Source organism: Madurella fahalii, assembly GCF_045866475.1.
Source record: "Madurella fahalii IFM 68171 DNA, scaffold_1, whole genome shotgun sequence".
NCBI classification, from domain to species: domain Eukaryota; kingdom Fungi; phylum Ascomycota; class Sordariomycetes; order Sordariales; genus Madurella; species Madurella fahalii.
The window spans coordinates 5,332,671-5,354,051 of NW_027263971.1; the positions used below are offsets into that span (position 1 = coordinate 5,332,671).

General features: G+C 56.2%; 5 protein-coding genes across 5 annotated transcripts; 3 read left to right on the forward strand and 2 right to left on the reverse strand.

The window, feature by feature from the left end:
- Nucleotides 1-489: 489 nt before the first annotated feature.
- MFIFM68171_01631 (uncharacterized protein) lies at nucleotides 490-1,823 on the forward strand (the record flags this gene model as incomplete). Its single annotated transcript, XM_071057053.1, has 3 exons — nucleotides 490-1,052; nucleotides 1,149-1,606; nucleotides 1,684-1,823. 3 exons carry the CDS (start codon nucleotides 490-492, stop codon nucleotides 1,821-1,823), a joined length of 1,161 nt encoding a protein of 386 aa, XP_070913154.1.
- Nucleotides 1,824-11,165: 9,342 nt separating this feature from the next.
- prp10 (U2 snRNP component prp10) lies at nucleotides 11,166-14,825 on the reverse strand (the record flags this gene model as incomplete). The annotated part of the gene is made up of 1 exon (XM_071057054.1): nucleotides 11,166-14,825. One exon carries the CDS (start codon nucleotides 14,823-14,825, stop codon nucleotides 11,166-11,168), a length of 3,660 nt encoding a protein of 1,219 aa, XP_070913155.1.
- Nucleotides 14,826-15,298: 473 nt separating this feature from the next.
- On the forward strand, nucleotides 15,299-16,910 carry MFIFM68171_01633 (uncharacterized protein; the record flags this gene model as incomplete). Its single annotated transcript, XM_071057055.1, has 2 exons — nucleotides 15,299-15,925; nucleotides 16,314-16,910. The coding sequence occupies 2 exons, from the start codon at nucleotides 15,299-15,301 to the stop codon at nucleotides 16,908-16,910; spliced, it is 1,224 nt and encodes a 407-aa protein (XP_070913156.1).
- Nucleotides 16,911-17,131: 221 nt separating this feature from the next.
- On the reverse strand, nucleotides 17,132-18,668 carry OGG1 (8-oxoguanine glycosylase ogg1; the record flags this gene model as incomplete). Its single annotated transcript, XM_071057056.1, has 3 exons — nucleotides 17,132-18,353; nucleotides 18,406-18,439; nucleotides 18,575-18,668. 3 exons carry the CDS (start codon nucleotides 18,666-18,668, stop codon nucleotides 17,132-17,134), a joined length of 1,350 nt encoding a protein of 449 aa, XP_070913157.1.
- Nucleotides 18,669-19,066: 398 nt separating this feature from the next.
- Nucleotides 19,067-21,040, forward strand: MFIFM68171_01635 (uncharacterized protein; the record flags this gene model as incomplete). Its single annotated transcript, XM_071057057.1, has 7 exons — nucleotides 19,067-19,094; nucleotides 19,146-19,180; nucleotides 19,237-20,116; nucleotides 20,174-20,364; nucleotides 20,427-20,685; nucleotides 20,749-20,960; nucleotides 21,014-21,040. 7 exons carry the CDS (start codon nucleotides 19,067-19,069, stop codon nucleotides 21,038-21,040), a joined length of 1,632 nt encoding a protein of 543 aa, XP_070913158.1.
- Nucleotides 21,041-21,381: the final 341 nt, after the last annotated feature.

Below are 21,381 nucleotides of genomic sequence, written 5' to 3' on the forward strand. Positions count from 1 at the left end.
TCTGTGGGAAGGGATATTTCCAGCGTCGATCACTCTTGCCGGGAAGGCACCAGAGGTGGCTCTACTAGGACCCATTAGCCCTTCCCCCACCAGTCCCGCTCGCCCAAAGGGGGGGCGATATTAACTTCAGACGACGACTTCTGGATGGTCCGGGAAGCGATTGGCCCGAGCGCGCAGTAGACTACAACAGGACCAGTCAAGACTGCTTTTTACTGTGCGCATGCCATCCGTGCCCATCTTGTTGCACCGCACCGCCAGAGACACACTTAAGAACGCTGATCCGTCCCCTTCCCTTCTCGTCCTGTGGTCCCGATCTTCCCCTTCACCCCAAGACCCGAGCCTAACTAAGACTGGCCAACTGTCTTCCAAGTTGATCAGCAAAAACAAACACTACTCGGGGGCCGGCATCTCACTTCCAAACAACTATTCGATCTGGAAGAGAGAGGCAGATACCACTCGTCGACGCGGCGCCGCTCATATCCTCCCATCATGACCATGACCCTGGACCACAACCAACATCGCTTCGGAGCCTTACATTTCGACACCATGTCTTCGTACTCGGGCCATCCGCACTTTACCAACCCTTGGGGCTCGTCCTCGTCAGCGGGCGGCCCCGGGCCCGCTCCGCAGAGCGGGAGCCAGCAGAGCCTCTACATCAACAACCAAGACAACGCCGGCCTACCGCACCTAAACCTCGCCGCACTCTCGAAGCACCCTCAGCACAGCAGTCGGACCGGCAGCAGTGCCTCGATGGCGCCTTATGGCACCCTCCCGGTCACGGCTGCGTCAGCAGGTAGCCCTCCCATGGCGGGTGTCTATAGACAACAGGACTTACTCCCCATGCCCCAAGATCTCCTAGGCGTCAACCGGCTGCAGCACCCGACGACGTCGGCTGCCTATGACGCATCGGCGTACACGAGCGCCGCCTCCCCGGTCAACCCAACGTACGCGACGTCACCGTCGCCCTACGACCAGCTAAGCTACGCGCAGGCCCCAATGCGGGGCACGTTTGCTCTCGGCCACGAGGACAGTTCGAGGAGATATTCCCAGCAGTCAGTAGCTTCTAGCCCCGTGGACCCCGGCCCCCCCTTTGGACGGGCGACGGGCAGGTCCCCTCAAGAACCGCAACTCTCTGACAGTGATCGCAGAAGCCTGCAGCCGGACGACAGGAGGAGCTTCCAGGACGCGCTGGAAGCGAGCCACGGGATGCTCTCCATGAGCCAAGAAACGCCGCGAAACATTTACGATGTGCGCAGCAGGCAAAGGGGGTCCAACGACTCGTACGGGTTCCCGTCGACACACTCGGCGACATCGAGTGTATCATCCACTGGGTTCAGCGCCTACTATAATGGGGGCTCCGTGGACGGATCAGTAAGCGACTATTCGACAACGGGATCCGACATCGAATCCATGTCTGGCCGGACGCTCCCCCGTCCCCAGGGACTTATGGCCACAGCGCCGCCTGCGCCGCAATCGATGATGAGTTCGTTCAGCTCCAAGGTGTCGTCGAGCACGCAAAAGAAGCACAAATGCAAGGTCTGCGACAAGCGGTTTACGAGACCCAGCTCGTTACAAACACACATGTACAGCCACACGGGAGAGAAACGTAAGCAATCTATCGACCTGCCAACTCGCTCGGTCCGGCGGCAGTACTAACTGGAATTCCCCCCCCCCCCTTTACAGCGTTCTCTTGTGAGGTGGAAGGTTGCGGCCGGCATTTTTCAGTCGTGTCGAACCTTCGTCGACACAAGAAAGTCCACAAGAACCAAGCGCAAGCCGAGACACCATCAGAAACCGGGTCAGAAGAACACCAGTCGCCGTGAGCGCCGTTGCTACCCGTAACTCGACATTGAAGCAGCCTTTTGCAACTCACAATATTTGACCCTTTGCTTTTCTTTTTTCGCACGACTCCTCGGATAGACTTAGCGACATTTTAATTCTCCATCATTCTCTTGCATATGCGCTTCGCCGATCGATACTCGAACACCACGCTTAAACCCTCGCGCCCCGGTCATTTTCCGCCTAGGGGTGCGCCCATTCGCCTTTGGTCTCTGGCAAGGCCATCTTCTACTGCTGCCATTGAAGGAGCAGCTGGGTTTTCTGGGTTCTGTGTTGTCGAGAGTCAAAAACCCCCCGCGTCAGTCGTTGGCCGTTGTCTCGCCTGCGGCATCATCTACTGTCCTCGCTCTCTCTATACAACGTCTACACTACTCGTTTTGCGATATCGGTTTTTTAATCAACGGTTTCAGTCTGGTCTCTGTCGAGAGCGGAATTGGGCATCTTCCAACAGGCGACGGAAAGATGGCCTCCCTTGGATGATACCCTCATGGATTGGCGTTTCGGTCTTTGTTGCTTTTTCTGGTTTTTTTTTTTCTCTGGTTTGTTCACGACTGGTCGATAAGCGCGCAACCGGCATTCTCTATTGTCGCTTGCTGCGTCTCATCAAGAGTTGTTTCATTACCTCATCAAAACGGCTTTTTGGGGGTGTCTGGTCTCGGGGAACTTGGGAGTTTTTCCACATTTTGGGGGGGTTCTACAACAAAGAGACGAAGCTGTACCCTGAGACGAACATAAATATCTAAGGTACCGATATATCTAGCGATGATGACGGGGGAGAAATTGGTAGGCTCCATTGTCACCCCGCCTTGCCAGTTTTTTGGGCAGCGGAGGGTACTACTTCCTAGTACCTGTACTTGAGGAGTTGAGGAATGGACGTCTACTCTCGGTTAACATAGGTACACAATACCCCTTAAAAGCTAATAATATGTACAATAATTAATGCTTCGCTTTTCACGTGTGAGCCTTTTCCAACTTCCAACTAGCACTGATGACTGCCTTCCACAAGGCACGCGCAAGAGTTTGGGGCCCCAGGGAATCAAAGGCTGGTAAAAAAGACTTGGCCTACTCTGGCCACGAGTCACTGATCCAAGACAATTTGTAGATACTCGGTATAGCGCCTACGAAAAAGCTAGTAGTGCTGATCTCGAACGCCCACATGACGCACTCGGCTCAACATGCAACTCAAGTTTACTCTTTCGCCTCGGCGAGATGGCGTGTCGGTCGCCATAACGGCTGGGCGGTCATATCCACACCTCATCTAGCGGTCGTTTCAGGACAATTGCATTCCCCCCTCCTCCCCCCGCCGGCCCCAAATCGCAATATCTAGCCTACGGGTACCGCAGACAATTTGTCAGGCCTGGGATGACCGCAGGCGCCCCGCATGCGTGTGCGAGAAGCATGCAAGAAAAAGAGCATGGTCCCGTGCCGGTTACGACGACGCAAAGGGACGACAAAGAAGGCTGCTGGGGTACGCCGGGCTTTGCTCTTGTGTGGTTGGCCGCTCGGCTATGCGTGGGATCGGCACATCTTACCTTAGCATCGCAGTATCCTACCGTATCTGACCTTACCTATGTACTGCGTCCCTTGCCCGCGTTACGCTAGCCCGCCCTGCCGCAGCCGGGGCGATGCCACACCGGACAAGGGACCCTCTCACTCTCACTCTGTCTCTGTCTCTGTCTGTCTCTCGTTCGCTCGCGCTCTCTCTCACACACACGTCGTTGCCGCAGGCAGTTTTAGGGGTATCTACCGGCTCGGCTGTGTACGCGTTACGTGTCCTCCCCGGAGGGAAGCGGGCTTTGAGAGATGACAGGCCACTCCGTGCCAGGAAGAGGGGGACGGCGAGACAGGCACGAGCCGAACGGGAAGTCGTCCTCCCGAGCCTCACGTTGACGCAGGAGGGACGAAACGTGTTGTGTTTTTTTTTTTTCCTTTTCCCCATCATCGAAACCCTGTCACGCCTCAATGCGACGGCCACAGGGCGACAGCGGTGACGACGCCGACTAGGGGGGGCGGTTGCCAGGTCTCACTTCGCCCGTTAGCTTCTCCACGTTGTTATCCAACCACGGGCAGGGCCGGCCGAGCGGATCGGCCAAGGATAACAAGGATGGGGAGAATCACGGACTGTGGGTGCGGCAAAGGCAGCAAGTACTCCGCGCCCAATTTCGTTCGCTCGCTCCTGGCTACGAACGACCCGACCTCCGCCCCGCACCGAGATGCGTGAGACAAACGGCCGGTTCGCACCTGGGAGGGTGGCCTCATGTGGGTGGGGGGAAGGGGGGGGACGTGTGCCTCGGAAGGTGTAGGGAAGGATGGCAGAAATGGCCGGAATCGGAAGGGGATCTTCACTACCTATTCCCCCTGGGCCAGAGTAAAAATGTTGCCCGTTCGGTTCGCTTTCCGCGCAAGCCTACAGCGCCCGGCAAACAAAACAACCATACACCTCGGAAGCTATTCCCTACAGGGAGGCGAACAGGGGGGGAAAGTGGACGTGAGAAGACGAGAGGCGTGGAAAGAAGGGGAAGGGTGGAAAGAGTGCGAGAGCCTCAACTTCTCATTTGGGTCAAATTGACACATCGGGGAGCGGTTGGTTGTGGAGCGGACCCTTGGGTGGAAAGGACCTTGATGGGCGCTGCGGATTGTTTCAATGTGCAAATCAGTGCATTCGGCTCCGGGCAGGGCTGCTGCCGGGTCCGATCATTACCTCCAAGGGCAAGTGGCCACGACAACAAGCATTGGCGAAGCTTGAACGCTCTGCCGGGCTGGAACATGCTGATCGGCAGCACACTTTCGGCCCCGGTGCCACGGACGCCGGGGGTATGTTCGCGGTGGCGGGGCTCACACGTGATAGACACGGGGCCCGTCTTCAAGAGCTCATCTGAGCCGAAAGTTGAGTTCATCTCTATAACCCCGTCACGGGGCTTGCTTGGAAACGAGACAACCCCCCATACGTGGCGATCAGAGTGGATGCTTCAGATATTACACCGATATTGGCGCTAGCGGAGTCCTGTCTTCGGGTGTTCATTGACGCTTAAGGGATGAGGAGGCGGCCATATGCGAGGTGACATCTGCTAACACAAAAAGACGGGGCTGCTTAGCCAGGGACGAGGCACGGGACGAGTAGAGTGACGAGAGCAGAAAAATAAGCACAAACAATGTGATAGGGTCGGCCACAGAGCGCACTCCTATTCGACAATGGTGACGCACTTGGGACATGTACAATGGTTAGAGAAGGAAAGGCGGGGTGGGGGGGAAGGGAGGTGACTGAGACAGCGGTGAACCTGTTCATTGAACCACCGAGGTACAGTATGCCTGGCATGGGCCCTGTCCACGGTGCCCCCATCGACCAACTTGGCGTTCTCAGGCAACCGCAAGACGGCTTTTTCGACGGTATTGGTAGACCGGAAGCTCGTAAATCGGCCGGGCGGAGATAAAAATCCAAACCGGAAGAAACAGCAGGCGAGCCGGAGCGGTTCGGTAGCCAGGACGGTTGAAACAGAGCAGATCCTCAGCCGGGGGACGGACTGCAGCTGCGGGATTGCGACTGCTTTTTGGGGCCTGTAACACATGTTGTCTCTGGCAGCGGAAGGCAACCTGGTATGCCAGGTTTGATATCATGGTCAGACGTCACGATGCACATTGCGGTTGGTGCTGGGTCGACGGCATGGTGGAGCGGGCCCGCCCAATGACGTCGGTTGTGCAAGGGTTAGCGGCATAGATCCAATTAGGCTTCACATCGATACCGCCCGACTTTCCACCCCGACAGAAAACGTCAATGAAGCGGAATTCCACGCTCGCCTCGCATGCATAGTCTGGCCGCAGTTTCCTGGCAGGATTCCTCACAATGTTACCGCCATTCTCGCTAGAGCCGGAAGGATGCCATCAGCGTCAGCCATAGCCAGCACAACTTTCTTAGTGGTGTTCCTGCAAGATGGCGACAGCTTCCCCACAGTTTCCCTGTCCAGCCAATCAGTGATCCCAGGGACCGGTTCAACAGCAACGGATCGTCAGGGTCCTTCTGCCTCTCGCCACCAGCTGGGAGGGGCACGGCTGCGGGGGGGAGACGCGCAGAACGCCCTTGTTCTTATCGCGGCAAACTGCTAGACGATGCAGCCGAAGCCCAATCCAGTATGTCCGTTCCAAGGCATAGCAGGGCAATTCTCCTCAGCTCAATGGGCCTTGAACGGCACGGAACAGCGGGGGGGTCGGTGTGCCGGTAATGCATTTGAGAGATTTTTACGATAGAAAATTGCCGGAAAAGACGACCACACTAATGCCAGCCGTGGTCAGCAAGAAGAGGCCCAGTTCCAAGGTGGAGCGCAAGTATTCGCACCACGGCTTGCCCCCCCCCCCCCCGCATTAGGCTCCGGTCCAACGAGGAACGAACTGGCCATAGCGAGATGCTGCCGTGGCTACGCCTTGCTTTGGACACAGTATGCAAGGACACAGTCGACGTAAGAAGAGGCCATTTCAACCCCCAAACGACGTCACAGGCCATTCGAAAAAGAGTACCATGCATCCTTGGACGCGGCAAGGCTCTCTCGCCCCGTTTTCCGACATTTTGCCCATTTGCCCGGTGGACGCCAGGAAGGCCTTGTCGCGAGGCTTACGATGTAGATGGAGAACGTCGTCGAAATAGTGCCAGTGTGCTATGACGTCATGGGGCGCTGGGTGGCTCTCTCGTTTCCCAACGCCAAGGCAAGAAAAAGAATGCGGGAACGCTTCGTCGTGGCGGTCGTTTGTGGCTGGTGAAAGATCGACTTGATAATCTCTCTCCTGACTGGGTCCAGACTGGCGCTTTTGCAGATATCAGCCAGGTGCTGGATAAACATAGTTGTGTCCCAAGATTCAACAGAGATACAATGTTTAGCACGAGTGAGAAGCAGAAGCGCATGTAATTTTTTTTTTTTTTTTTTTTTCGCTGAGGCGCCAATCTCGACGCTCACTCGGATCAAGCCCTGTCCTTGTTCTCCTGTGCAACCCAACCAATCTGTCGTCCCTTTTGGCTGACGCCATCGGCAACGCAAGGGGTCCCCAGGCTTCAACCCGCCCCCGTTGAACCTCTAGTTAGCAGTGCCTGGTTTTGGGACGCAAGGCGAGCGGTTCTGAAAGGCCGAGAGAAACACCGCAGTAGTATCGATATCACGCTGCTACCCGCCCCATCCCGCCGTTTTTTAATCAGGTGGGCATGCTGGGGAAATTTGCAAATATTATGGGCATCTCGCCAAAACAGCTCGATGCTCGAGAGGACGCCCCATACGAAGTCATCCGCATGGCCCAAAGCAACCACGGTGGGGGGAGGGGGGTTGAGGGAAGGCCAGCGTTCCATCGTACCGTCACCTTCAACTCCACTGCGGCGCAGCGCCGCGCGACCCAAGCAGAATCTGAAACAAGCGATGATCTCATCGACCAGGGCCGAGGGAGCATTGTTTAGCCTCTTGGGCTCCAATTTACAAGCCGACGGGCTGCCCTTTTGGATGACGGGAGATCCTTTCCCTTTTCTCTGGGGGTGCATTTTCTGGGGTATCCGTAGGACCAATCCGAGCTTCGCGGCCTTTGGTTAAGCAGACTGGCCTATCTTGAAGGCACTGCCCAATATTTTTTTCATTCTTTTTTTTTTTTTTTTTTTTTTTTTTGTTTCTCTCTCGTTTCTTAATATGCTTTTTCTCTGTCAGAGAGAGGTCCAATCTATCATTAATTGTCTCCCGCCCCCCTTTTCCCTGGTCTTGGCCCCCGCTTGCTCCGGTTGGCCATCCGGCCGGGCAAAGATGCGGACGGGAATTTGCAAGAATGCCATGCCCCACGACAAGATTTGCCATTCCATTTATCGTATCGGGACCACGGTCGTGTCAACCTGGATTGTGCCACGCGCCGGACCCTGAATTTTGATCCGGGCAATCCATCGCTTGTCCGAACCCCTAATCCAAGCTCTGCTGTTATTGCCACGTATTTGGTGTTATTGACGAGTGCGAGGCCCCTCGTTTCCACTTCCCCACATGGGTACGGCGTTGGGCAAGAGTCCAGGGTGGTTATTCGGGATTGTATTCTCCCGGTTGCTCCTTTGCCTTACTTTGATATTTTTTTTTTTTTTTTTTTTCCCTTTAAGCACTAAAAAAAAGGGCATCCGACCTCGCAGGGCAGGGCTGGACCCAACTCATCAGCTCAGCCACCCTTTCAGCGTTGATGACCTTCCTGATTGCGCTGGACATTCATGCCCCCCTTTTCCACTTAGTCTTAGCTGCATGACTAAGTACGGTAACTGACCCCAGCACACAGCCCACACGCATTTCACGATATGCTACTACACTACACACACCGCTTCTTCCTATGGGGGCCGTGGAGGGTATGGACCGCAGGAAACGGGCAAGTTTAGACGGGGTCCGGGTATTTGTTAATTGGGTTTACCCCCCCCCCCCCCCCCCCCCAAAAAGAGATGTCATGCACTGAAGCGATGAATAAGAAGGAAGGAAGGATAAAGGATAAAAAAAAATAAAAAATAAAAAGAATAAAGGGGAGGGGGGCGGTTCGCCACAACTCGGGATGAATGTGGAAGTATTCATCCAACTACGTGGGCGGTGATGTACTGGGCTACCAAGTCCTGCCTGATTGAGTCGTGTCAGTTGGAGAGAAGCTAACTATCTAGTTACTTCAAGGTGTACTTTTGGAAAAAAGGAGCCCTCGGTGCCATAACAATGGTTTCGTGCGACAATTGGTACAGTACCATGCGAGTCCGCCACCGTGCCGTGCGTGCCTCTTGCCAGACGGAGATATGCCGGCTCATTGAAACTCTGGGTGGGCTAAATGATGGTGTGATGTGTCGGAGTTTCTTTACCAAGGGCCGGTGCTGACATGTACCTAATTGTACCTCTCATCTCCTCTTTTAAAAAAAAAAGAAAAAAGAAAAAAAAAAAAAAAAAAAAGAGGGAGAGAAAAAAAAAGTGTTTTCCCCTTTGGGAGCTCGGTCAAAGAGGGGTAGCGGTCATATACACTGCGGTAGTAGCAAACTACGACCTTAAGCCAACCAACCGGCAGCGAGCCGTTTGTTTCTGCAGTCCTAGGGTCCCTTCTCAGCTGTTTCCGCGTCGGTGTTAGTGCTTGCCAGTCCGCCATTGGGATCGAGCCCCCCCACCCTACGAGGGACGAGAGCGCAATATCCATTAGATCATGGCCGGAGCTAGAACCTGAAGTTGCGCAAAGCGTACCTCCAGCTTTATTATACTTCCGCCGGTGTCACCCCGGACTTGGGAGAAGAGGAGGAATCCAAGTTGGGCTCTGAGCATAGAAGCGGCATTTTACCCGCCTTGATGCGACGTCGACGTGTGAAAGGGGGGACCCTTCGGAAGATGGCGTGATGTCCGTACGAGGCTCGATTGAGATTTTAGGGGTGGTTGCAAAGCTGCTTCATTTGTCGGCTCTCTGGCATGCAGCCGGACTGCTTCCCCTGGTTTGTTGGTACGCCTTCGCTGCGCTGCGATGGCATGGCTCTGGGACAGTTTCGCTGTCCCGAGATGCCCGGGAAATACACCCGGGTGCGTTTACGCTGTGTTGCAGGTAAAGTTTGTGGTTCGTGTGACAGCCGCCCGTGGTCGAGACTCGGATGGGCTTAGGTGAGCGCATCCGAACCTGCCGAGACAGTAGTACTGTAGCACCCCTAATCGAGAAATCCCCGCTGTTGACACGGGTCCATTGTCGACACAGACCGCTGCTGTGGTAATGGAGGCCTTGGACAAACGACACGTTCGTCGTCTCTTCCAGAGGCCGGTGCTCTGATCCAACGGATGTCTGAGCAAACCCCCGACCATGTGATTCAGGTGCAAAAGTGCAATAATACCCCAGAGAAAGAGAAAGCCGCGTTTTGTGGGCTGTGATGCTGGCAAATTCCCCGGTGTGACACAACCGTCCCTCCCCCGATCAACCAAATTTTCCGACATATGGTCCGACATGCGGCTTGACATTGCACAAGTCTCACAGAGCTTGCGTGTCCCTAACGTTGCCGCCTGCAGTTGCTTTACTCATTCGCCCTGGGTTAAAATTTTTTTTTTTTTCACTGCATGACAGTGGGCTTTGTCCTCTCATCTCATCGGATACTGTGTTGCCATGTGGCCTGGCCAGGGGGGTCAGGGGTTTGGCTCTTGTCAACTGCATCGAGAGATCGCGCGAATCCCTGCAGTTGTGGCTATTGCAGAGATAATGTGCTCACTTGCTTGGTGGAGGCTGACGTTCGAGTCAGAGCTGTGTACCCTCAACGACAAGTGACAAATTGTCTGTCAAGAAGTACGGGCCTGAGGACGGACGGCGGACCAAGGATTGCCGGGGACTCCCTGTCTATTACGCCGCTCTATGTTTCCGAGAAGATGATACCTCTCAGGGCAATCATAATGATGGCGGCTCTCGTCTCGTGTCTTCCTAGGCGGTTACACAAGACGAGCTTAACACGCGTGCCACCGCTAACCCGCATTCTCTACTATTTTCCCTCAATACATGAGGTTTACTTTGAGTAGTTATGAACGCTCCACCAGCTTGATAGATGAAGAGCTTGGTCTGTCTCGGCGAGCCTAACGTCAGTACTCCAAGGATATGTAGCTCTTACTCGTAACCTTACTTTGCAACGCCAAATCTAAAGGAAAATACCACTCATGATGCTTAGACGTTACTCGGCAGATGAAACATGTCTTAGTTGCTGAGCCAATGCATCGCTGGGACACCATGTTCAGATGAGGAAAGTTGCAGTGAGTTTGCAGTTGGTAGCAGTCTATTTCAGTGCCTCCACTCAAGTTCGCCCAACACAATCTGAATGCTTCTTAATCTTTTCTAGAGCCTCCCGCGTCAGGGGCAGGGGGCTTGCATGTCCCTCCTGCAGCGGTCACTGACCTACCACGAGCCCCCGTGCAGCCCCTGAAGTAAACAAACCCAAAGCACCAAATGCCGAGCCACCGCAACATCAGCCCAACGAAACATTACGTAGTGCCAACGCAAAAAAACATTTTGAACTATAAGACTCCTAGGTTCATGCACCCCCAACACATACATGCACTATACAAATATAACGCGTAGGGCGACGAGACTCACACTGACCCGTAATCACCAAGACAACAGATCAGCGCAGCAACGGCTCCCTTAGACACGACGTACCCGAGCAGAGCATCCCATCTTCTATTGTCTGCTTTGCCTGCCCCTACGTGGCTCGCGAGTTTGTTGAAGCCATTCCCCCCCATCTCCAAATTAACAGAACGCATAATAAGCTAGCTTCTCTCGCAAGAATCCCTCATCCCCGTCCCACCAAAACAGGAAAAAAAAAAAAAGAAAGAAAGAAAGAAAGAAAGGCCAACCTAAAGAACAACCGCCAACTCCCCCCTATCAATCCCTTCCTCCACCAGATTTGGATAATACGGCACCATGGCATCCGCCCCCTGCACGTAGGCGTCATTATACAGTCTCCAATACGGCGTCCGGACCTTCCTGGCCGGGTGGAAAAGGCCGGCCCATACGTAATTCAGCACAAGGCCCGGCCCGACAGCCATCCTGACGGCCTCGATGGCCTCCACGATGCGGTCGATGACGTGGGGGCTCGTCTCGAACAGGTTGGGGTAGAGCAGGTTCAGCAGATGCACCATGGCGTCTTCGCACCCGAGCCCGACGACGCCGAGCGCGATGTGCTTCACCACGCTGGCCGCCGTCTGCCGGTGGACCTGGTCCCGGTCGATCAGGGCGTCTTCCAGCAGGGGCGTGACGGCGTAGACGTAGTCCTTCGCCATCTCGCCAATGTACTCGAACAGGAACGACAGGGACTTGAGCACGCCGTTCTGCACGTTAAGCTCGGGCACGCGGTACTCGTTCATGAGCGCCGGCAGCACCGTGAACGGCGCGCACGTCTCGGCAACAATGCCGATGGCGACGGCCGTGTTAACGCGCGACTGGCGCTCCTGCACGCGGAGGTTATTCAGCAGCGTGGCGAGCACGTCCTGCGGGCCGATGGCCTTTGCGATAAAGCCGAACGTGTTGTTGGCCGCGCGGCGGATGCCCTTCTTGTGTGCTTTCAGCATGTCGAGCAGCTCGAAGCAAATGCGCATCCACTCGCGCGCGTTGACGCTCTCCGGACCGCGGTCGGCAATGCGTCCGACCAGGTCGATGGTGTTTTCCTGGACTTTTTCGTGGCGATTGCGGAGGATAGGGGTGAGGCGGGGGAGGAGATCCTTGATCGGGGGCTGCATCTGGCTGATGCCGACGACGGTGACGATGGAGCGCAGGGCGCCGAGGATGGAGCCGAGCACTTCGGGGTATTCTTCGCCAAGGTACTCGTACAGCACGATGCCGAGCTTGCCCATGAGGACGTCCTCGCCGCACTGCTTCATGACCATGGCGATGCGTGAGACTAGATCGGCTGCTTGCTGCCGGACCGTGGCTGACTTGTTGTTGAGACGCCAGAGGATGGTGCTGACGATTTGGGGGAGGTAGGGCTTGCAGCGGGTGCCGAGGGCGTTCACCACGGAGCCGAAGCCGTTGAGCATGACAATGTCCTCGACACTCTGCTCTTGGAAAGCATGCAGGATGCCGTCAATGAGCCGCTCTTCCAGGCGCTCACCAATATCGGCGGCGCCGAGAGAGGCCACTATCTTCTCGACCGTTTCCACCGTCATCTTCCGGTAAGCCTCGCTCTCATCCTTTAAGTTGCCGACGATCCTTTCCAGGATCTCGCTGACGCCCACCTTCTGGCCGATGTCGACCGTGGTCTCGACTACTTGCCGGTAGTTGCGCTTGTCGAGGGCCATCCGGCGCACCCAGAAGCTCTTGAAGAACTCGTCTAGGACGTGCTCCTTGAGGTAACCGGCCGTAACTCCGTCGGTGGCGGCGCACTGAGAGACGACCTTTAGAACAACCTTTTTCATTTCTTCGTCGGGCGAGGCAAACTCGCGCAGGAGAATCTCCATAATCTGACTGGTATAATAATTTGCATAGTCTTCGTCCATCAGGGGAATGATGTAGCCCACCGCCTTGAGGAAGCCGGCTAGGCCTTTTCCTCGCTGCTTGCGAGCACCGGTCCACAGGGGGTTGAGGATGTCGTCGAAGCTCTCGATACCGTACGGGTTCGACGCCTCGGCCAGAGCAGCGATGGCTAAGCTGGTAACGGTCCGCACCTTGGTCTGCTCGTCGTTCAGGTTGGGCCCGATGCAGTCGACAAGCTGCTTTAGATGAGGAAGCACTGCGCAGCCCATCAGGATGGGGATTTGCTGCACAATCTTGACGCCGGTGTGGCGTGCCTGCCAAGACTTCTTGCTGCGGCAGACAGCCCTGAGGAAGGGGAGGAGGGCGGGAATGCCCAGAGCAGAGGCGACGACGGCGAATGCTCTGGCGGTCGTGTTCCTCACGTACTCGTCGACGTGATCAATATCGGGGCGCATGACGCTGATCATAGTCGCAAGTCCTGCCGCTTTGCTGAGGTTGGAGATGATTTCACGACCTTCGACTCGGGCATAATAGTCCTGGTCGATGAGCAGTGGTTCAATGACGACCAATATCTTGTGAACATAAGGGCGGACCATGTCATCCAGCTTGTAGAGGATGCGATCAATGACCTTGACGAGCAGATGGCGCTCCTGGTCCTCCAGCGTCTTCTCCATGAGCAGCGGGAGGATCTGATTGAACAGTGGTCCGGCACCAAAGTTGCGGGCGTTATCTGTGAGTTGCCTGAGTGCAGTCTTCCTCATCGGAGGAGTGCCGTTCTTGACCTTCAGCAGCAGCCGCATGATCTTTCTCTCCTTGAGCTCCTCGACGCTGAGATCGTCCTCGTTGGACCCATCCGTCAGCTTGCCAAAGTAGGCCATGTCCTCAGGCTTGAAGAATTGCAGATCGCCAACTCCAGGGATCTCCTTGGGTATCTGCTGGCTGGTGATGCGTCCACTGTCGGGATCCTGCATCATAAATCCGGTTGCCGGCATAGGCGCCGTTGCTAGCTTGTGAGCGGGGGCTCGTATGGGGGCGTAGCCCGGCGGAGGGTCAAGGATCTTGTAGCCCTCGTCAGGACCGGGGAGCATGGCGTCTAGTTCCTCGTCGCTGAGAGGCATGTACCGGCCCGCATCGGTGCCGAAGGTTGTCGGCAGCACGGCGGTCTGGGTCGGATGCATAGGGGTTGCCAGACCGGCGGTGGCGACGGGCGTAGCAGACGGAGCCTGGTCCCACCTGGACTTCTTCTTGGGCTCTTCCCCAGCACCGATGACGGGGACGGACGGTGCCTGGTCCCATCGCGACCTTTTCTTGGGCTCTGCCGGCGCAGGGGCAGCTTGCCCACCGGCCGTATCGGCGGATGCAACATCCCACCTTTTCCTGCGCTTGCGGCCGGCCGTGGCCGTCTCGGTCGATCCGGCATCTTCATTCTCCTTGTCGCCGGCCTCCTTGAGCATGGGCTTGTGCTCCTCGACGGGACCCTCCTTTACCTTCTGCTCGATGGCGCGACGGACGCGCTCCTCCTCGCGCTCGAGCTCGCGCCTCTCCATGATCTCGCGGTAGCTTGCGCCGTCCTCAGCAGCGCCGGCCTGGCGGTTGGCGGCGAATGGGTCTGCGCGCGTGGGGGTCAAGACGCGGTCGAAGCGGCGCTTCTGGTAGTCGGTCTCGCGGTCCGTGATGCGGTTGCTGCGCTCGCCGCGGCCGGCAAGGGGATCGTCCTCCTCAACGCCATTTCCGCGCGCAAACTCATCGATCTGGGCGCGGGTGGCCGTGTACTGGCCGACTAGACGGCGCGAGCTGTCGGCATCGACCATCTCCTCATCGCCGTCGCCGTCGGCGGCGGGCAAGGTGCGGTGGTAGCCCGAGAACTTGTCGCCATCTTCGCGATCGTAGAGCTCCGTGTCCCAGGCTTCGTTCAGCTTGGCCTTGGTGGACGAGTCAGCACGCTGGTTGGCGGGATCGAAGGTCCGAGAACCTTTCTTTGCAGCGGCGGCGGCGTTACGCTCAGCCTGGAGCTTCCGGATCTGTTCAAAGTCGGCGTCCGACATGGTGCTGCTGCCCGCGAGGCGCTGTGCTCATCCCATTCGGTTAGGCACGTGTAGCAAAGACGTGAGGCGCGGTGTTCAAATCGATGGCTGACGGGATGCCGATACGGAGTGACAGACGGGATAGGCGGATAGTCGTTGATGGAAATCGCCGTCGGGAACCCAGCTTGGTCGTCCGTTTGATGTGAACGGTGGATGTGCGGGACTGTAGTGTAGCTGCGCTTGCCGTTTGCCGCGAGTTGAAATTTTGGCGGCGGCAACCTGCGCTAGACGGACAAGGCTGACACACTAAAAGGCTTGGCAGAATTGCCCAATGATTTGTAATTATGTAAGCAGCCCCAGTCTTCGCGGGCTCAACCGCAAGTCGTTGCTGCTCGATGGCTCCTCCTTTCAGATTCTCTTGTGAGGTCTAGATTGAAACGGGGGTCCTAAGAAATGTCGAGATTTTCCATTTCCCTTGACAAAACATCATCAAAATGACCTCGCAAGCACAAGCAGATTGCTCTCTTTACGCAGAGCTGCTCGCCAACATCCGCCAAATCTCTCTCGCTGCATCGCTTCCCTCACCAAGCGATGCCTCAACCGAGGTCGCATTATCAGCCGACTGCAGGACCATCCAACTGAAGCATCGTGGCAGTGTTCGCCAACTGACACTGCCAGCCAAAGCAGCCCTCGGCAGCACCTTGCTTCCTGTCCAGGACAAGCAGAAGGGTGCCACAAGCCTCTCGTGGCGGCTGCCCCTCGATGCTTCCTCTATCTCATCGCCATCGCTTGATGCTCTGTCGTGGTCAGCAACAGACTTGACACCCAGCTCTGAGGTTACATGCAGACGATGTAGCGCCGTTGTGGTCCCTGCCGCCGCAGCAAAGGTGTGGAAGGATCTCCCTAGCGAGAACTGGGCCGAGATGATGGAATTCTGGCACTGCCACAAGCCCGATCACCATCATGACCACAACCATGAGAAAGATGCTGGAAGGGCTGATGAGAAGAGCCTTGCGGCGAGAGGCTATGGCGCATCATCGGTTATTTCTGCCCAAGAAGGCGTGGGCTTCGTGGACCTCACGACGCTACTCTTTGCCGAGAGTGACTGTCGCAATCTTACAGTAAGTTTTTAGCTGCGGACGGCGCCTTGTGCCATCTAGTCAATCATCTCCTATCTGCACCACTTGGGAGAATGCCTGCATGTCTGGGCATCAAGAAGGTAGCCCAGCCGGCTTATACTGCCTCGATGGCGTGGTTACCGATACAAATGCCCCAGATCGACCATACTGGCCCAATTTCCTGCCTGCGCAGGCCACTGGGTCGGGTTATGAACCTCCCCCCAGGGATGGTTCATCTCTCCCTGCTGGATGGCCAGCCCTCCGTATTTCGCCGGCTCATTCGCAAGTCGAGAATGATCTGGGATAAATCGAGGGACATACACGTATTCCAGTTCCAGTCGGTCGGTTGGTCGGTCAGTCAGTCAGTGGCTGACTCGTCGCCTGCTTTTAGTTCTCGCTGTCCAGCTATGAACATGGTTCAACGGATAGGCAGAGCCTAACCGCGACAACTTCCACAACCACCCAAGCCCCCAACTTGAATGTCTTCTGCTCTTCCTGCCGTACCCAATTAGGTTTCTTCCATCTCCGAACCGCCGCAGTCACCCTGCTCAAGTGGCAGATCGCTTGCGAGTCCGCCTCAGGCGCTGCACCTGGCATCCCGGAGTGCCTCGCAGCCACCCTCACCGCAACTACATCTCGGTCTGGCTCCTCAAAGTCATTGATAACGCCAATAAGCGACACTGCCCAAGAAGCCGATGACAAGGTTATCCACATCTGGGTGCTGAACAGCACCATCATGTATTCATCCAGCACTTCCGTACGATGCACGCCGGCCATCAAGCTCTTGTACCGGTTAATACACCGCGAGGAGGCTGAGCGAATGCTGGAGGCGGTAACCTGCGAGGCCCAGGAGATAAACCTGCCCGCCCAAGCGCTCAGCAAGGTGCTCGAGCACTTACACGAGAGTACCTCGTTGTTACCGCCCACCGAGCGGATGTTCAAGGATTGGAAAGTTGGCCTTTTGACGCGATGGGAGCCAAAGGTGTGAGATACACATGGTTAATGATATTACTACTCAATGGTCATATATCTTCTTGGTCTAGGACCGGGAGATGGCGTGGCTATACGAGCGGCATCCCCTATTCGGGCATGTTTCCTCCTGGGACACTACCTTTCCCTTCGATATTTCGGAACCAGCTGCATGATCCGTGCTCCGCGGGGGTTGCCAAACGTAAATGTTATTAAGAGGTTTGGCGGCCCGCATAGCCCCTAATTGACGACAGCCTTCCTCCTTTTACTCCTTCGCAACTGAGTCTCCACCTCGGCAACCTTGACGGACGCTCCCTCGGGTTTAATCGACCGCTCTACCATCGTCGCTCTTCTTTTTTTGGTTTGGCTGATTGTTTTGGTGGTGATTGTCTCCTGGCTCTCCTCGACCTTTACCGTCGTCTCCCTTCCACCGGGAGAGACTTGCTGCTGGACTGTCACAGCCTTCTCCACTCGCGCTACCTCGACGTCGGCTTCGAACTTTTTCGCAGAAGCTTGCTCGGCAAACGACTTGAGGTTTGCGGTAAAGAGCACGCTCTGCGCCCAGCCCGCCTGCGGACCCCATATCTTGCGGAAGTGGTCGCCGACGGCGTCGTACATTCCCTTTGTGAGCGACTTCGTCTTGCCGGCATTTCTGAAGTTGTAGTCGCGCTGTGCAATCTGCCACACGTGCGTGTCGATCGGGACAGCTTCCCCCCAGCCGAGCCCCATGAGGCACACACAGTCGGCAACCTTGGGCCCCACCCCGGGAAGCGTCAGGAGAGCCTCCTGCGCTGCCCGGTAGCTTGTCGGCTCTGCATCGGCTTCGCCGTGTCCCGTTTCCTGTCCGGGCTGGGGTGTCCCGAATGCCGGACAGGCTGGGTTTCTGAGCCCGAGCAACCACCCCGGGCGATGGCGACGTGCCACGACTTCAGCAGTCTGCGCGATGTATCTTGCTCGGTACCCGAACCCGAGCTCTCGAAGATGTGCTTCGACATGGGTCCCCGCCAAAGCGTCTGGTTCCGGAAAATCGTGGAACGGCTGGCCGTCGACGCTGCCGATGTACGGGCCGTAATGCACACACAGTTTGTGAACCATCTGGCTGATGCGTGAGATATTATTGTTGCTGCTACATATAAAGGCAACCAGTGCCTCCCAAGCGTCCTGGTTGAGGATGCGGATGCCCGTGAAAGCCGGTGCGCGGCGGGCAAAATTGGCGTCCGAGGCGGCCCATTGCTTGTAGAGTGAGGACAAAGAATGCGAGAGGGCAAAGTAGCTGTGCAACAGAGAGGCCGTGTCGTCGTGGCCGGCATCTGTATCGTTACCCACTGGTGAAGGAGAGGCTGATGATAGAGATGCTGGAGGAGTGGGAAGTGCAGCTGCCGCTTTAGGCCATGTGACTCTGTAATGAAGATGCAAGGGATCTTGTCTGAGTGAGACAATGCGGCCTCGGAGTACGCAATGCCTGTTTGGCTGTCAGAATAAAGTCTCAGCGTCGAACGGAAATGTGCACGAACCATTCGTCGTTTATTTTCCGCCACCGGAACGACTCTGGGAAATCATGTTAGTGAATTGCATTCAATGGAGTGCACGCCAGTTAAGCTGGGATGGGAGCTGAGTGGAAGTTCTCCCCTATCACTGCCGGGTTGTCTAGAAACATGGATGCAAAAATCTGAATATACATACGTCCACAGCGGAGAGTTGTGTCGATGCAGAGCTCAGTGAGACTCAGGGGCAGTTTCCGCCACTCAGAAACATTCTGGACTTTTGGGGCACCCATTGAACTTGCGGACAAATATAGCAAAACAATCACGGTTGATAAGAGTCATGAAATGAATGGCATCAAAGAAAGGAACGTAACGAGTGGCCGGGCGACTTGGGTTATGCTAGAAGGGCCAGACAGTCGAGTCAATTCAGGCCAGTATCTGATCGTTGCAGCAGCACAACGCGCATTCTTGGGCCCTACTATATAGGAAGAGGAACAAGGGTGCAAGGATGCGGCGCTAGACCAAAAACAGGCTAGTCCAGACCCAGCACCCGCATCCTCGCCCACCCAAAAAAGTTCCAGCCTCGCGATCAACTGCGAATGCTATCTCGCATCTGGGTTCAGCGACTGCTCTCTGTATCTGCGGCTCGATCCATCGCATCAAAACCGGCCTATAGGGAGCTGCCGCGACAATGAACGGAGACAATTATTCCTCCAGAGGTGTGTGCCCTCGATGCCTTTGGCGCACGAATTGATTCTGACGCGACGCAGACGGCGGCCGACACGGCTCCTCTCGCGACTACCAGGTTTGCGGCTCCCCAACGCTCGCTCTTCCGAGAATGAAGCTAACCAGAATTTGTAGTCATCTAGGCGAGACCGTGACGACAGGCGCGACCGTGGCGATACCAGAGATCGTGGAAGTGGACGCAGGAGGTCCCGATCGCCCGACTACCGCAGTGGCCGATCCCGTCGTGAGGATGGCGATGTCGATGCCTACTCTTCCAGCAGAAGTCACCGTGACCGTGAGCGCGAGGATCGCTATTCGGGGCGCGACCGTCGGGGGGGTGACAGGGGCGACAGAGAGTGGGAGCGTGACCGAGGCGGTAGAAGTCGGCGCGATGACGATGATAGGCGGGATCGTCGCCCGGAGCGAGACCTGATTGACGACCGTCGTGGAGGCAGGCGTGATCGTGATTTCGAAAGAGACCGGGAGAGGCGGCGAAGCGTATCACCTCCCCCCAAGAAGCGCGAGCCTACACCTGACCTCACCGATGTCGTCCCCATTCTGGAGCGGAGACGGCGCCTGACGCAATGGGATATCAAACCCCCCGGATATGACAACGTGACAGCTGAGCAGGCCAAGCTGTCTGGCATGTTCCCTCTCCCCGGCGCTCCCCGGCAGCAAGCTATGGATCCGACGAAGCTCCAGGCCTTCATGAACCAGCCCGGCGGTGCCGTCAACAGTGCCGCCCTCAAGCCCACCAACTCCCGACAGAGCAAACGCCTAATCGTCTCAAACCTACCCGCCTCGGCGACCGAGGAGAGCATGGTCAACTTCTTCAACCTCCAGCTCAACGGCCTGAACGTCATCGAGAACCCAGATCCCTGCCTGCTCTGCCAGATCGCCCCGGACCGCACGTTTGCCATGCTCGAGTTTCGGAACAGCACGGATGCGACGGTGGCGCTGGCGTTTGATGGCGTGATGATGGAGACGGATGATTCGAACGGCGCTAACGGCGACGGTGCCGCCCCCCACGGTTTACATATCCGTCGACCGAAGGACTACATCGTGCCCGCAGTGGTCGAGGACCCGAATTACGATCCTGATTCCGACGTGCCATCGAGCGTAGTCGTCGACAGCCCTAACAAGATCAGCGTGACCAACATTCCGACTTATTTGACGGACGACCAAGTGATGGAGCTGCTCGTTAGCTTCGGCAAGCTCAAGTCGTTTGTTTTGGTCAAAGACAACGGAACGCAAGAGTCTCGTGTAAGCCTTGAACTAGACTGGGAAGGGGTAATAAGTTTACAGCGTTACTGATGTGCTTTCAGGGCATCGCATTCCTCGAGTATGCCGACTCCACCGTGACCAATGTCGCTATCCAGGGCCTGCACAACATGATGCTCGGCGAGAAGGCGCTCAATGTCCAGAAAGCCAGCATCGGCATCACGCAGGTAGCTGGGGAGATGGGTGTGAACGCCATGTCCATGCTCGCAGGGACAACGTCCACCGACTCTGGAGTCAGCAGGGTGCTTCAGCTCCTGAACATGGTGACGCCGGACGAGTTGATGGATAATGATGACTACGAGGGTAAGCAGCTCATCTGCATTGCTGAAGCTCAACCCGTCCTGGGCTTTGCTGACCACATGACAGAAATCCGTGACGACGTGCAGGAGGAGTGCGAAAAGTTTGGCAATATCTTGTCGCTCAAGATTCCCCGACCAGTCGGTGGCAGCAGACAATCTGCCGGTGTTGGCAAGATCTACATCAAGTTCGAGACGCCGGACATGGCAACAAAGGCCCTACGTGCCCTTGCAGGTAGGAAGTTTGCTGACCGCACTGTGGTTACGACCTACTTTCCCGAGGTGAGCCCTCTCCTGATATGCTTGCATCGGTTCGAGGACTGACAGTTCAATAGGAGAATTTCGATGTGAACGCCTGGTAAGGGGTTCGGACGGACGGCGGATTTTACAAGGAAAAAACCAGTAATCTGGGGCTATGAGAACCAGCTTCAGAATACAGCTCAGCGTCAGCGAAGCTCTCGGCGTATTGGGACTTGAGTCTGGTCCTTCGACCTTGGACGTTGGGAGGGTTGTTGGCGAACAGGCGGGCCATAGGCGATATGTACAATTATTCGGGCGAAATTGGTTGCACTGCATAAGAATCTCGTGGTTGCCGGGTAGTAGCTGGTGCAGCGAGTTCCCTGCTACCGTTTCACCATCAACAGGCTACGTTACAAGGACCTGGGAGACAAGGGAGACTGTGTCATTCTATTGTGTATTGGTG